Genomic DNA, 16,144 nt, shown 5'->3' with positions numbered 1-16,144 from the left:
ACTATTGAAGCATCAAACTATTGAACAACAAAAACTTCTAAACCCTAATGGAAATCAAAATTCACAAAAGAATTACATACCTTTGATTTGTTATTGTAAACAAACCTTTGAATCCAACAAGATCAATCCACAAATTACTTTGAAAACAAGCTTCAATTGTGTGCGAGCCTATAATGGTTCACACCCACAACACAAGAACTCCAGAAAGATTAGGAGAGGGGGGAGAGAGGTTCAAAATTTCAGATCTGGTATATCAATAGGAGTGGCCAAAAATTTCAAGGTATAAAGCCCTATTTATAGCTGATTAGGAGACATATAGAAACCCTAATTTGAACATAAAATAATATTTTCTCAAATAAGATAGTTATCTAGTTCCTTGATTATCTGCATGAAGACTTCCAGAAACCCTTTAAGGGTCTCCAAAACCGTCCATAGGAGGAGGGTTCAGAACCTCTCTTCTGCTCAACTTTTGAACAATTAAAAAATTTGTAACATCCGATTAGCAGGCATTTTCATTTTTAGCTCTTGACATAATCAAAGTATGCACAATTGGTGTAAATATTGGATTAAAGTGTAGCAAAGAGTTAGTTTTGGGGGTTAAAATGTAATTCCCGGATTAGTTTGTAAAGAATTTTGGAGGTTGAGGGTGGTTTGGTAAATATTGAATTAAAGTTGAAAATATATTATAGAGGCAGGGGCTAAAGTGTAAGTTTTGGATTTAATTTGAAATAAATTATGGAGGAGGGGCTGTTTGGTAACTGTTGGGCTTATTCTGAAAAGAATTATAAGAGTCGAGGTCTAAAGGCTAAATAATGGAGCAAAATTGAAATAATTTCATGAAGGAGGGGCCGATATTGCCATTATGGATGGATGTTTCAAGGATGTCAGGTAGGGGTGTTATTTGGTTTGGTTTTTCGGTTTTTGGTTAAAACGGTTCGGTTTTTTCGATTTTTTTACATTTTAAATTTAACCATAACCAAACCAAATAAGGTTCGGTTTAATCGGTTTCAGTTTATTCGGTTATGGTTTATTCGGTTCAGTTTAACGGTTAAACCGAATAAAATTCAACACGTAAAAATAAATATTAAACTAAAAGAAAAAAAGCTTACTAAACTATTACCAAACAAAGAAACTACATTAATATATAACATATTATATTGAAGTTGTAGTGATAGGTTAATATAAGTTTAACCGTATATGAAAATGAAAGAAATGACTAAAGGTTATTTGGTTAATTTGTTTTTGCTTTTTAATACAAAATATAAAACAATTATAACTTTATATTTGTTACTAACAAAAAATACATGGAAATCTTAGTAACTAATCAATATATATATATATATATATATATATATATATATATATATATATATTCGGTTTAACCAAAACAATAAAAATTTAACCAAAAACCAAACCGAATAAGGTATCCTTATTCGGTTAACCAAACCAAATTAACCGAAAACCAAATAACCCGAACCAAATGAACCAAAATTCATTTGGTTTAGTTTGGTTATTTGGTTTTGGTTTTTTATGACACCCCTAGTGTCAGGTATTTAATCAAACCCTTAACCCTAACCCTAGGCTATGGAACAACCGGCAACCATATGTCTCCCCGGCGCCACCATCCTTCCTCCACCATCGCACAACCACCATTAAGGCCGGAAACCACCATAACCATTTCTTTCGACATCAGAAGGAGAGTAAAGCAGTCGGAGGTCGCTGATGAGAACCGCCAAAGTGTAGCCACTGTGCATGAAGATAGCCGCCACCACCCCCCCTTCGTTCGCTATTCCGACCAGTCGGGGTAACCCGTTGACGCCGCTCCTTTTCCGTCTAAACGCCACAACTATGTTGCTGCCGGAGACGTATGGGAAGCCGGAAGAGCCACTGAGACCGGCGACTACGGCTGCGTTTTTTGTTGTGTGGGTTCCGCCGTGACCGTTCGATTTTGTTGCTGTTAGGTTCGTCTGTGTTATCGCCGCCATGCGACTGTCCCACTGTGAAGCCACTGCTGCCACCATCTCGCGCAACCGCCGCCTGCCGCCGCTTCTATAGCCATGCCGTGTATTGACACCACCAACCACCGTGGAGGTGGCTGTGAGTTTGTGTGGATCCGGTAATCTGTCATCCAACAGCTAGGGTTTTGTCAGCGGGACTTCAACAGTGTGAGATGAGTCCTCTTCCAGTAGGAATGGGTCTAAGGCCACAATGTCGGCCCATTTAGATGTTAGTAGTTTCGGACTACGGTCCGATGTTGGGCGGTCCTGAGAAGAGTATACGTATGCTTGATGTCTTTGTGATTCATGCATGTTATGTGTTACGTGTTATATATTCCGGGGCAAGCCCGACTCACTTATATGTTTGTGAGTATGGAGTACTCCATAGCATATTAGCTGTCCTTTCATATGTTTTAGGTCTTGTAGATTCATAAAAATGGTTGCTTGATCATTCCCTTGGCCCATGCATGAGTTAAGTGACTTAAAGTATGATGAAAGTTAGAGTTTTGTGTATTGGGCCCTTCATAGCCATGCAAAGGCTTAAATTCGATGACTTTATGGGTTAAGACATCATATTATGGTCATATCTGAAGTTGGGATGGATGTCTTAATGGATTGAGACATAAAAGTTAATGAGTATGGGTCAGGCTGAGTACGTCGGGCGTACTCCTGGCTACGCCCCGCGTATTCAGGCCCGTTCCCATTGGTCATTGATTTGAGTTGTACGCCGCACGTAAGAAGGAGTATGCCCAATGTACACGCTGAGCAGTTGACTTTTTGCTGACTTTGACTTTGGGTCAACATTTTAGGGATTTGGACCATTGAAGGGGTAAAATGGTCCTTTTGCCCTTAAGAGGCTTAGTTGTAGAATTTAGACTTGGGAGTTGAGTTATGGATCTTAATTTCTAATTAGGGTTAATTATTGTGATATTAGGCGGAGTCTAGTTCTGACAGTTTAGGTGTGAGATTTATCTGTCGTCAGTATCCGGTGAGTCTCTTCACTTATTCTTACCTGTGTGGTAGAATAGCTGTATTTGTGATGATCGGCTGGGTCTAATTGTTATTTTGTATGATCTCGTTTATGTGTGACTGAGACTGTGGATAGTCTCCAAGGTTGCTGATAACCCATAGGGTGTGTTATTGCCCACTTGGACTGCTGATAGTCCCCAGGATTTTTGATAACCCATAGTTGTTTATTTATGCTGTGTTGTATATGGTAATTTGGGGAACTCACTAAGCTTTGTACTTACATTTGTTGATTTATGGGTTTCATGTACTTCTAAGGATCGTGGGAAGACTTGGGTCTGATTATACACACTCGCTGAGAGATTTGTTACTGTGACAGTCTGAGATACTCTGATATTTTGAGATGATGATTTGTATTTGACACTTATGTTTTGTTGACTTCGGTTACGAACAATGTTTTGGTAATTTAAAAATGAAAAAAATTGGTTTAAAATTTGAGGCGTTACAGTTTGTTATCAAAGCCCTAGTTTGAGGGATTTGGATGGACTCTAGGGTAATTCCAAACTCAAACTAAGGATCTGAAGATTTTCATAAAAACTTTTCAAAGAAATGAAGATTTTTGTGGAAGAAAAACCCAGCGAAGAAGTGTGTACAATCAATAAGAGCTCGAGCAGTAGTTTCCTAGAATACCTCAATTTATATTATGAGTAGTGTAGAGCTAATATTTACGAGCTGATAGAATTGCATCCTACTTAGTGGTAGGCTAAGGATCCTACAGGATTGGTGTTATAGTGTTTCCTAATTTGTGATGCCTTTAACCTAGGAGTTCATTCTTCTGTCTCTCAAGCAGAAGACAGAGACGGTGACTGAGATCACCAATATGTTTCATGAGAGGGCCTTATTTTGTCTTGAGCACTTGTCTTCTGAGCAGGCATATGTGAATCGGTATCTGAGTATTTTGAGGAGGGATATCTGTGAGTTTGTGGCAAACACGTCATATCGGACATTGGCTGAGCTGCAGACCAATGCCAGGAGGAGAGAGATCGAGCTGGATAACTAGGCTAGGGAGGAGAGGGAGACCCAGGTGAGAGATAGGAGGCCAACATAGTCACAGTCGGCGACTAAGTAGTCCAAGCCCACTGACTTGAGAGCTGGAGGCCAGAAGGGCTACACTTGCGGTAAGTACGACAAGGGACATGAGGGACCTTTTCGGTCAGGGATGGCTTGCTATCTATATGGAAAAAAGGGGCATTAAGCCAAGGATTGCCCATGGGATTTCAGTTTTGCTTAAATTGCAACCAGACAGGACATTTGAGGGTTGAGTGTCCTCAGCTTGCATCTAGGGCGGCTCAGGCCCCGACCTTAGTAATTCTGTGTATTACTAAGGGCTGGAAGGGGAAGGCCGAGACACCGAGAGCTCAAGGGAGAGCATTTTAGTTGAAAACAAAGGAGGCCCGAGCAGCTCTAGATGTCATGGATGGTATGTGTTCTTTATTATTCTATTGATTTATTTTGCTTATGTTATTGATTGTGTAGGTACTTTTCTTGTGAATTATGTACTTGTTCTTGTGATGTTTAACTTGGGTGCGAGTTGGTCTTTTGTACCATCATCTTTTTTTCGCAGTTTTAGTGTTGTGCGTAAGGCCTTGAGTAGGCCCTTGAGAGTCTCTATACCTGATGACTGTCCGGTTTCCACTACTGATGTCTACCGGGGTTGTGTGCTAGAGATTTTTGATGTTGGTTATCCGATAGATCTTATCCCTATTGCGATAGGGATGTCTGTGTGATCCTGCATATGGATTGGTTGAGCCAGTTTGGGGCTCTGCTTGAATGTGAGTGTCAGATGGTGACGGTTCGAGACCTTAGTGGGGGGGGGGGGGTCCTGACCATCTATGGTGAAGGTACTAGGTCGGGATGAGCCTTCTGTTCTGCCTCTAGGGCAAGGCAAAGTTTGCAGCATGGGTGTATGGGTTATCTGGCATATGTAGTGGATACTCGGATTAAGGAGAAGGGATTGATTTCCATTTGCGTTGTTCCTGTTGTACGTGATTTTCCCGATGTTTTTCCTAAGGAGTTACTGGGTGTGCCTCCTGCAAGGCAAGTAGAGTTTCAGATCGATCTGATCCTAGGTGCGACACCGATTACCAAGGCACTATATCGTCTTGCACCCCCTAAGATGCAAGAGTTATCCTCTTAGCTTCAGGAACTGTTAGGAAAAGGGTTTGTTTGGCCAAACAGTTCTCTTTGGGGAGCACCGATCCTTTTTGTCAGGAAGAAGGATGGTTCACACCGGATGTGCATTGATTACCAAGAGTTGAACAAGTTAATGGTGAAGAACCTTTATCCATTGCCTAGGATTGATGATCTTTTTGATCAGTTACAGGGGGCATCTTGGTTTTCCAAGATCGATTTGAGGTATGGCTAACATCAGATGAGGGTGCGAGAGAAGGATATTCAAAAGACAGCCTTCCAAACTTGCTATGGTAATTACGAGTTCGTGGTGATGCCTTTTGGGCTCACCAATGCACCAGAGGTGTTCATGGATCTCATGAACCGGGTGTTTAGGCCTATGGTGGATTGATCGGTGATTATCTTCATTGAGAATATTCTCGTCTATTCGAAGACCAAAGAGTAGCATGAGGATCATTTGCGCGAGATTCATGGAGTTCTGAGGATGGAGAGGCTCTATGCCAAGTTCTCCAAGTGCCACTTTTGGTTCCGCGAGGTTCAGTTTCTAGGACACCTCGTCAACCAGAACAATATCTTGGTCAATCCAGCAAAGATAGAGGCGGTGATGCAATGGGAAGTGCCAAGATCTCCATCTGAGATTCAGAGCTTCCTCGGTTTGACGGGATATTACTGGAGATTTATTCGAGACTTCTCCAAGATTGTTGTTCTTCTTACTAAGTTGACGAGGAAGGATGTTGTGTTCAGTTGGGGGCCTGAGCAGTAGACATCATTCGAGACTCTTCGCTAGAGGCTGTCTGAGGCATCAGTACTTGCCCTCCCTGAGGGAGTTGAGGATTTCATGGTTTACTGTGATGCATCCACTGCAAGGCTGGGTCCTATGTTGATGCAGATGGGGTATGTGATTGCATACACTTTGAGGAAGCTGAAACCTCACGAAGCGATGTATCCTACTCATGATTTGGAGTTAGGGGCGATGGTTTTCGCTCTAAATATTTGGCGCCACTATCTTTATGGTGTACGGTATACCATCTACAAGGACCATAAGAGCCTGAGATATCTTATGGATCAATCTAACCTAAACATGAGGCAGAGGAGGTGGTTGGATGTAGTGAAAGGTTACGACTATGAGATTTTGTATCATCCAGACAAGGCCAATGTGGTGGCCGACGCCTTTAGCCAGAGGGCGATTAGGGCCCCGATCCGGGATATGTGTATGAGGATAACTGTGATGACCCTAATTTTAGAGATTATCAAAGAAACGCAGTCGTAGGCCATAAAAGAAGAAAATCGGAAAAGTGAGCGGGTGATCAGCCAGATTTCAGCCTTTGATATCGACAGCCGAGGGGTTTTGACTCTTTATAGGCGGGTTTGGGTGCCTTATGTTGGTGGGGCTTGGCAAGTATTGATGGAGGAGGCCCACAAGTCGAGATTTCCCATTCATCTAGGGGCTACCAAGATGTATCTTGACCCGAAGCATAGTTACTGGTGGCTGTGTATGAAAAGGGATGTAGCCTGGTTTGTAGAGAGATGTTTGACCTACAAGAGGGTCAAGACCGAGAACCAGCACCCTCATGGTAAGTTGCAGTCCCTAGAGGTTCCACTATGGAAGTGGGAGCTGATCACCATGGATTTTATTACAAATTTTCCGAAGACCGCGATGGGTTTTGATGCTATCGGGGTGATAGTGGACCGTTTGACGAAGAGTGCTCATTTCCTGGCCATAAGCGAGAGCTCTTCTGCAGGGATGCTTGCTGAGATTTATATCCGAGAGGTAGTGGCTTGGCATGGGGTGCCGAATTCCATTATTTCAGACTGGGATGTTCGTTTCACTTCCAGGTTTTGGAAGAAGTTTCACGAGGAGTTGGGTACCCGGTTACATTTCGGTACTGCATATCATCCATAGACAGATGGTCAGAGCGAGAGGACTATTCAGAAGCTCGAAGATATTTTGTGATCCTATATCATTTACTTTGGTGGGAGCTGGGTCTCCTATCTCCCGTTAGCTGAGTTTTCTTACAACAATAACCATCATGCCAGTATTGGCATGTGATATTTGCATAATTAGTCATATGTTAGCATACATTTTTATTCATTTTTAGCTAATTATGTGCATAATGTGGACAAAAGGTACTTAATAATGCTTAAATTTTGTTTTCAGTCCAAAAGGCATGCTTGGAAGTAAATGGGAACAAGGAGAAGCAATTAGAGACCAAAGGTTGAAGAATAAAGGAATGACACACTCCTACTCGGCGAGTCTGCGAGCTTACTCAGCGAGTACCCAAGAATATTCTAGAAGATAAGTCAAGACTCCTGGTCAAACGCGGAGTCCATGCACCTACCCGGCGAGTCCGCGAAGCTACTCGCCGAGTAGCCCCTGTTTTGTGATAATTATAAATAGCGAACCTTTATCCGAATGGGGGAGATTTTCTGACTCTTGGGAGCTGCACCTGCGATTGAAGAACCCTTTGGAGAGCCAGGGAACAATAATCTTCGATCCTTTGAAGAATTAAGCCAATCTAGGTGATACATTCCACTCAATCTTAGAGATTAATCATGTTTAGCTTAGTTGAACTTGTTTTTGTGTTTGCTTTTACTGGAACTATGAACTAAATTCGTTTTGTTTCTGTTTGGGGAAGACCAAGTAACTCCTATGGTTTAATTATTACTTTATGATTGATTATTTATTGGTGATCTTATTAAATTAAGTTTGTTAAAGAACCTTATGCATTAATAACAACTATTTTCTGTTAATTGGAAGGCAATTAAGCTGCATGAACATCTCTTAGTTGTTAACCTCATATGTTATGTGAACACTTTATCATATGCCTAGGAATAATGAATATGAAACTAGGATTAATAAGAGAATGGGTAAATTGATGTGTGAGCTTGTTCGAGAAACCAACAAACAAGAGGTTAGCTGAAACACCAATTTGATTAACCAATTACAAATCTTATTTATTCCAAATAATTGAACTAGGGAATTAATTAGTTTAAACACTTGATCACTGCTTGAATTGATTAATTGTCTAAGGGTTAGTAGTAATGAACATGAACCTAACCACTATAGTTGGTAACCAATAATAATTGATCTATCATTTAAATAACCATAGGAGTGAATTGGTTGAACCTAAACAGAAACCCTTTATTAAATTTGGTGAATTTGTCATTTACTTAAATTGTTTAGTTAGTTAAGTGCTTAAGTGCTGTATTTAAGTTTCTAGTCTTGTAAAACTAGAGAAAAACCACTTTACTTTTATTACTTGCTTAGTTAAAATTAGTTATTAGATTAATTTCCGTTCCCTGAGTTCGACACCCTACTTATCCAACTATACCACTAAAAGACAGGTTCACTACCTTTGTGTGCTTAATTTATTAACTAAAAGTAGGATTAAAACTAGCTCATTTGACACACATCAAGTTTTTGGCGCCGTTGCCGGGGAACGGTTCTAAATAGTTAATCTAATTCCTAATTTTTTCGATTCTTTGTGTGAGTTTACTAGCACAAAGTTAATTTATTGCAGTCTAGTAGTTAGTAATTAGGTTTTAGCATCTGTTTTAGTTTTATTATTAAGCTTAGTTTTTTTATCAAAATTTCACTGCTACTCGCCGAGTGTATTCGCACCTACTCGGCGAGTATAGCAGTATTTCGTAGTTAATTTGCGTTTTTTTAGTTGCATTTTTTTGTTCTTTTTACGTTTTTATCTTGTTCTATTTCAGGACTTTCATGACCAGAGGATCAAACACTCCGCTGGTAACCCTGTTTGAAGATCCCGAATCGGTATTGAACAGGAACAAAGGAAAGGACGTGGAGAGCTCGAATACACCTAAGAAGTCACCTTTGTCTAATTTGAAGACTGTTTTTGGGAAGAAAAAGAGCAGCAAAACAGGTGCATCCAACGCATCTTTAGCAAGTGAAGACCCAATCAAGGAAGACACCGAGTACGAGATCGAGGAGGAAGAAGAACCTACATACGGGCACGACTCCGATTCCGACGACGAGTTAGCTCTTACCATGGCTAACATTGATGAAATCCCCATGGGGGAATGGAAGAAGAGGATACGTGACGACACTGTCCCGGGACTTGTGCAGCCCACAATTCCCGCGACTGCTACTTTTGAGCTCAAGGGTCATATCCTAGCTTTACTTAAAGAAATTCCTTTCTATGGAAAAGACCATGAAGATGCCTACAAGCATTTGGATGAAGTCAATGATGTAGCAGATTACTTTAATGTTCCAAATGTGCCTCGCGAAACTCAACTACTTCGCATGCTTCCAGTAACATTCAAGGGTGCTGCAAAAGACTGGCTTAAGTCACTTCCCTCCGGATCAGTCATCACATGGGCCAAGATGAAAGAAGAATTCATTGATCACTTTTATCCACCTTCCAAGATAGCCAAGTTGAAGAAGGCCATTGCTAACTTTGAACAACAAGCTGGAGAGTCGCTATATGAAGCTTGGGAGAGGTACAAGAGTTTGCTAATAAATTGCCCACACCATGACCTTAATAGCCAGCAAGAAGTCTCCATCTTCTATGATGGAGTCAATGTCACAACCAGGCAGTGACTTGACTCGCAAGGCCCGCTCACAAAGAAGCCACCCCCTGTGATCAAGGAATTGATTGAAGAATTCTCTAAGCACTCTAGAGAATACCACAACCCAAGAAATGATGTTACTAGGGGAGCCGCATATGCAGCTACTGAAGACTTGTACTCGGTTATGGCTATGCTAAAAACCATGGATAGGAGGATGGATAAAATGGATCAAATGATCCATGCTATTCGGGTGGGTTGTGAAAACTGCAATGAGCCTCATCTTACTAGAGACTGCGACTTGGATGAAAATGGCAACAAGAAGGTGCAAGTTTGTTACTCAAGTGGAGACCGATATGATGAAGATTGGCAAAAACCAAAGAAAGAGTGGCTCCCTTATGAAGAGTACAAGAAGGCTAAGGAGGAGAAGTTCAGGCAGAAAGGAAAAGGTTTTTACCAAAAGGAGGAGCCGGCACAAGAAAGAAAACCAAGTTTGGAAGAAATGCTTACCAAATTTGTAGCTGCTTCAGAAAAGAGACATAGTGATCATGATGCTACAATTCAAGAAACAAGGACCATGCTTAGAAACCAGCAAGCATCTATCCACAACATAGAAACGCAGCTAGGGCAACTGGCTCAACAAATCAACCAAAGATCATCAGGCGAACTTCCTAGTAAAACCGAAAATAACCCACGAGGCGCACACATAGACATGGTCACAACAAGAAATGGGAAGATAAGCACTCCTCTGGCCCCTATTTAGAATGAAGCACCCAAAGAAATGCAGAAGGAAGATGAAGAAACTCAAGACAAAAGTGAAAATCCTCAATCTACAGAGCCTACTCGCTGAGTCCAAAATATGGACTCGACGAGTCCACTGCCAAAACCAAAAAATCAGATTCCTGAAAAACCCTTTCAGCCTCCAATGCCATATCCAGCCCGAGCTAAGAGAGAAAAACAGGAAGAGGAGTACCAGAAGTTTCTTGATCACATTAAAGCTCTTCAAATCAACATACCCTTCATTGAAGCTGTCGCACAAATGCCGAAATATGCGAAATTCCTTAAGGAACTTCTTACAAATAGAAAGAAGATGGAGGAAGTGAAGAAGGTGGTACTTAATGAGAATTGCTTAGCTGCCATGCTCAACAAACTACCAAAGAAGAAGGGTGACCCGGAAAGCTTGACTTTACCTTGCCAATTTGGCAATTTGGCTACCACTCATGCCTTGACTGATTCACAAGCAAGTGTGAATTTAATGCCTTATTCATTCTTCAAGAAGCTGGATCTCCCGGAACCAAGACCAATTCGTATGTCCATTCATTTAGCAAACAAGACAATCACTTTCCTAAGAGGAATATGTGAAGACTTATTGGTCAAAGTGGAGAAGTTTTTATTTCCCGCTGATTTCATAATTCTAGACATGGAGGCAGATCCTCAAGTCCCAATCATCCTTGGAAGACCCTTCCTCAACACGGCAAGTGCTATAGTAGACATGAGAGATTCGAAGCTCACGTTGCGGGTAGGAGATGATTCGATTACTTTTGGGGTGAATCAAGCTATGAAGTATGCAAGGAATAGTGATGACATGACATTCTCAATTGACATGCTTGATGAATTGATGGAAGAAGGTGAAGATGAAGATTCCAGCAAGCCCACAATTTTTGATGAAGAATTTGATGCTGAAAAAGACTTAATGGAGATCGAGAGGCTGCTGGAAGAAGCTGAGTATGAAGAACTGATAAAGCAATCTGATACATCTACTCGGCGAGTAGGGCCGATATACTCGCCAAGTCCAAGCGAAGAAAAAGTAGAAATCGTGAATTCAGCTACCAACTCGCCGAGTACCTTACCTGTACTCGGCGAGTCCATCATACAGATTGAAAAATCAGAGCTCAAAATGTTACCAAATCACTTGGAGTATGCTTTCCTTGAAGATGGTCATCAAAAGCCAGTGATAATAGCCTCTGACCTCTCTAAATCCGAAAAGGAAGAGCTAGTACACGTTTTGAAGAAGCGAAAGCGGGCCATAGCATGGAGCATCACCGACATCAAAGGGATAAGCCCCTCTTATTGTTCTCACAAGATTAACCTGGAAGAAGGAGCAAAGCCGTTTGTGCAGCGCCAAAGAAGACTAAACCCAAATATGCAAGAGGTGGTCAAGAAAGAAGTGGTCAAGCTTTTAGATGCGGGAATTATATATTCCATATCCAATAGTCCGTGGGTGAGTCTGGTCCAAGTGGTGCCCAAGAAAGGAGGGATGACGGTCATAACCAACGAGAAGAATGAGCTTATTCCGACACGAACGGTAACCAGTTGGAGAGTGTGCATCGATTATCGCAAGTTAAACGATGCCACTCGTAAAGACCATTTTCCCTTACCTTTTATTGATCAAATGCTAGAAAGATTATCGGGCCATAGTTATTATTGCTTTTTGGATGGATTTTCGGGTTATTTCCAAATACCCATAGACCCAATGGACCAAGAAAAGACCACATTTACTTGCCCAAGTGGGACTTTTGCTTATCAACGCATGCCCTTTGGGATATGCAATGCACCCGCGACATTTCAAAGGTGTATGACAACCATATTCCACGATATGGTGGAAAAATTCATGGACGATTTTTATGTTTTTGGATCTTCCTTCCATGATTGTCTCACAAATCTTGACTTAATGCTTGCCAGGTGTGAAAAAACCGACTTAGTCCTTAATTGGGAAAAATGTCACTTTATGTTCAAGGAGGGTATAGTTTTAGGCCACAAGGTTTCCAAATTGGGAATTGAAGTGGATTGGGCAAAGATTGACACCATTGCCAAATTATCCCCACCAACTAATGTGAAGGGCATTAGAAGCACCGGCGTTTTATAAAAGATTTTTCTAAAATAACTAGACCTCTAACACAATTACTTTTAAAGGATGCACCATTTAATTTTACTAAAGAGTGTTTAGAGGCATTTGAATTTTTAAAAGAAAAATTGACTAATGCCCCGATCATTGTTACCCCAAATTGGGATTTACCTTTTGAGATAATGTGTGATACTAGTGATTTTGCACTAGGAGCTGTCCTTGGTCAAAGGGTTGATAAGCACTTTCGACCCATATATTATGCTAGCAAAACTCTAAATCCAACCCAAGAGAATTACACCACCACTGAAAAAGAATTATTAGCTACGGTGTATGCATTTGACAAATTCCGCCCTTATTTGGTTTTATCCAAGACAACTGTTTTTACTGACCACTCTGCCATCAAGTATTTGTTTGTCAAATAGGATGCCAAGCCAAGATTGATACGATGAGTTCTACTTCTTCAAGAGTTTGATATCGAGATACGCGACAAGAAAGGAATGGAGAATGTAGCAGCCGACCATTTATCGAGGCTAGAAAACCCGCAACTGCAAGAAGACAAAGTTGGAGATGACTTCCCAGACGAGTACATTATGGTGACCGAGGGAGAAGAGCCATGGTTCGCAGATATAGACAATTACTTAGCTACCAAATACATCCCAAAAGATTTTAGTAGTCAACAAAAGAAGAAATTCTTTTCCGAAATAAAGTATTACTTTTGGGATGAGCCATACCTCTTCCGGAGCTGTGCGGATGGGATCACAGGAAGATGCGTATTCGGGAAGGAAAGCCGCCATATTTTGGAGCATTGTCATAGCGGGCCCACGGGTGGACATCATGGAGCACATTACACTGCCAAGAAGATCTTTGACATTGGGTTTTATTGGCCTACAATTTTTAAAAATGCAGCCCAATATGTCAAAGAATGTGATGCATGCCAAAGAGCGGGAAACATTTCATCCCGAAATGAAATGCCCCAACATAGTATCCAAGTGTGCGAAGTATTTGATGTGTGGGGGATAGACTTCATGGGACCATTTCCCATGTCCAAAGGCAACAAGTACATTTTAGTGGCGGTAGATTATGTATCCAAGTGGGCGGAGGCACAAGGTTTGCCAACTAATGATGGTCGGGTGGTGGTGCGGTTTTTGAAGAAGTTATTTTCAAGATTTAGAGTCCCGAAAGCTCTTATTAGTGACCGAGGCACTCATTTTGCCAATGATCAACTAGAAAAGGTGCTAAGGAAATATGGGGTAACCCATAAATTCTCTACATCCTACCATCCACAAACTAGTGGACAAACCAAAGTGACAAATAGAGCTTTAAAGAGAATCTTGTAGAAATCGGTGGGGAGCAATCGAATAGAATTGTCGGATAAGCTAGACGATGCACTATGGGCCTTCCGAACAGCTTTCAAAACACCTATTGGTACTACACCATATAGGCTAGTTTATGGAAAACAATGCCATTTACCGGTGGAGATAGATCATAAAGCTTTTTGGGCTCTAAAATTGTGCAATTTCAACATGGTGGAGCTCAAGAACAACCGGCTAATGCAAATGAATGCTCTTGAGGAACTTAGAAATGATGCATATACTAGTTCTTTGATCTATAAAGAGAAAACTAAGAATTGGCATGACAAGAGGATCAAGGAAAATAAAGAATTTCATGAAGGGCAAAAGGTGTTGCTCTTTAATTCAAGGCTAAAACTCTTTTCGGGCAAACTCAAGTCAAGATGGGATGGTCCTTTTCTGGTGAAGAAGGTGTTTCCACATGGTGCTATAGAGATATTGTCAAAAGATGGTACCCCTTTCAAGGTCAATGGACATAGAGTCAAAAAGTATGAAGAAAGAGTCCCAAGGAATGAAGGCATGGAAGAGTTGATGTTGCTGGAAGGGATTGCAGCCACGTAGAATGGGAGGAGTCCAGCTAATGACTCCTTAAAAAGAAACGCTTCCGGGAGGCAACCCGAGTTTAGAGTTTGCATTTCTTTTTCCTTTACTTTCTTTTTAATTTCTTAGGATCTTTTTCATTCATCTTCTTCTGCAAATATGCTCTAAATGATTGCTTGAGGGCAAGCAATGCCTAAAGTGTGGGGTGGTGGGTTAAAAATTAGAAAAAATTCAATTTTTGTCAGACTGCAAGCTTTACTCGCCGAGTAGGTACGAGTACTCAGCGAGTACTTGTCTAAATAACCCAAAAAACGCGTAAAAGCAGTTCTACTCGGCGAGTAGCCAATTTACACAGACGGTATATAATCTGTGAAATAAGGGTTTTCACCCATTTTACCCACACACTCGCCGTGCATAGCCACCCTCAAGTGATTTCTGCGATTTTTGGCTCAATATTCGACTTTCAAGAGAAAAGGTATGATTTTTACACTTAAAACTTGTAAAAGGTTAAATCTTTATCACTTCTTTGCCCTTATTTTGTCAAAAATCAGATTTGGGGGTTTCCTCAAATTCTAGGGTTTTGATTTTACCACGAATTAGGAAGTGTTAGGAGGAATTTCATTTGGATTAGTAGTTATTGGACTTAGTACAACTAACCCCAGTGCAAAATTGGGTGTTTTGGATAACCCTTATATGTTCGACAGGATTCTGGTCCCGATGTTCATCCTACTCGCCGAGTAGGACATGAACTCGACGAGTAGGAGGCTGTACATATCTGTTTTATTTGATTTTAACTGTTGGGTGTTGTTTGTTTGTGCTTTCTTAATGTTGTTATGCAGGTACCATGTCCAGAAGAGGTCAGTCTTCAAGAGGGGGAAGTCAAGGGGACATCCTGTGGCTCTCGTTCCGCCAAATCACATCCAAATCGTCTCAAGGCCGTGCCAAAAACAAGTTGGAGGCTTTGAAACAGAAGGAGATTCATTTACCCAATGCAGTGGATTGGGATTGGCTGGGGAAAGTTGGTTTGGAAGAAGAGCTAACACCATATTTGGTGAAAGAATGTAATTTGGGGGATTCAACCATCATATGTGATGGTTGGTTACAGCTATTCAAAATTCAAGAACCGGTCTACGCTGAATTATGTTGGGAGTTTTTTGCTACCATCTCATTCCGAGGTGGTAGTGAGTACTACAATCCCAATGTAATTTCTTTTTCTCTTGCTGGGGAGCTGCGACAATGCAGCATGGCAGAATTTTCATGGAGGCTTGGAATCTATGAGCAAAGTACTATGTTGAATGAAGATTTTGAAGCTTTTTTATAGAATTGCCACAAAGATCTTCCCGAGGGAGTGGTTGCTTCTACCTGGTGGAATAATATTGCTAACCGGGTGTACATCCCATCTACCGCACAGGAGGGTCACATACGTTCACCGATCCACCATCTCATTCATCGTTTCGTTGCCAGCACGATTAATATGCGGAAGGACTGGGACAAGGTCCCGACCCTTGACATCTTTTATCTTTGGAGTATTATTACTCCCGATGTTTTCTGCAATCTCCCCTATTGCATAGCCAAGTATCTTGCGGAAGGGGCGGTTAAGGAGAAGATGAACTCCAAGATCAATGGAGGGATGTTTGTGACGAGGCTTGCAAGGTCATTTGGGATATTAGATTTGCAAGAGTCAAGGGCGCTGACGGTCATTTATCCCCCTCCGTTCAACACCACAT

The 16,144-nt window shown here is 41.3% G+C and overlaps 2 protein-coding genes and 1 non-coding gene across 3 annotated transcripts; 2 read left to right on the top strand and 1 right to left on the bottom strand.

Moving 5' to 3' along the window:
- Nucleotides 1-9,549: 9,549 nt before the first annotated feature.
- On the bottom strand, nt 9,550-9,656 carry LOC145091131 (small nucleolar RNA R71). Its single transcript, XR_013702019.1, has one exon. It is a non-coding gene; the product is annotated as a small nucleolar RNA R71 (small nucleolar RNA).
- Nucleotides 9,657-10,608: 952 nt separating this feature from the next.
- On the top strand, nt 10,609-12,549 carry LOC145089842 (uncharacterized). The gene is made up of 2 exons (XM_079028232.1): nt 10,609-11,988; nt 12,421-12,549. The coding sequence occupies exons 1-2, from the start codon at nt 10,609-10,611 to the stop codon at nt 12,547-12,549; spliced, it is 1,509 nt and encodes a 502-aa protein (XP_078884358.1).
- Nucleotides 12,550-13,025: 476 nt separating this feature from the next.
- LOC145089841 (uncharacterized) lies at nt 13,026-14,438 on the top strand. Its single transcript, XM_079028231.1, has 3 exons — nt 13,026-13,353; nt 13,435-13,778; nt 13,866-14,438. Exons 1-3 carry the CDS (start codon nt 13,026-13,028, stop codon nt 14,436-14,438), a joined length of 1,245 nt encoding a protein of 414 aa, XP_078884357.1.
- The last annotated feature ends 1,706 nt before the right edge of the window (nt 14,439-16,144 follow it).

The sequence above is a fragment of the Lactuca serriola genome, chromosome 2 (genome assembly GCF_051521515.1).
Source record: "Lactuca serriola cultivar US96UC23 chromosome 2, Lser_US96UC23_V15, whole genome shotgun sequence".
Taxonomy (NCBI): domain Eukaryota; kingdom Viridiplantae; phylum Streptophyta; class Magnoliopsida; order Asterales; family Asteraceae; genus Lactuca; species Lactuca serriola.
The sequence above is the reverse complement of the archived record's forward strand: the minus strand, read 5'-3'. Positions and strand labels throughout refer to the sequence as shown.

What these genes read in the sequence shown, in the direction of transcription:
- LOC145089842 (XM_079028232.1), top strand. Translation starts at nt 10,609, where the DNA reads ATGCCATATCCAGCCCGAGCTAAGAGAGAAAAACAGGAAGAGGAGTAC. An exon ending in AGCTTATTCCGACACGAACG is followed by an intron (nt 11,989 to 12,420) that starts GTAACCAGTTGG and finishes TTTATGTTCAAG; the next exon opens with GAGGGTATAGTTTTAGGCCA.
- LOC145089841 (XM_079028231.1), top strand. Translation starts at nt 13,026, where the DNA reads ATGGAGAATGTAGCAGCCGACCATTTATCGAGGCTAGAAAACCCGCAA. An exon ending in TTGTCATAGCGGGCCCACGG is followed by an intron (nt 13,354 to 13,434) that starts GTGGACATCATG and finishes TTAAAAATGCAG; the next exon opens with CCCAATATGTCAAAGAATGT. An exon ending in AGGTGCTAAGGAAATATGGG is followed by an intron (nt 13,779 to 13,865) that starts GTAACCCATAAA and finishes AGAATCTTGTAG; the next exon opens with AAATCGGTGGGGAGCAATCG.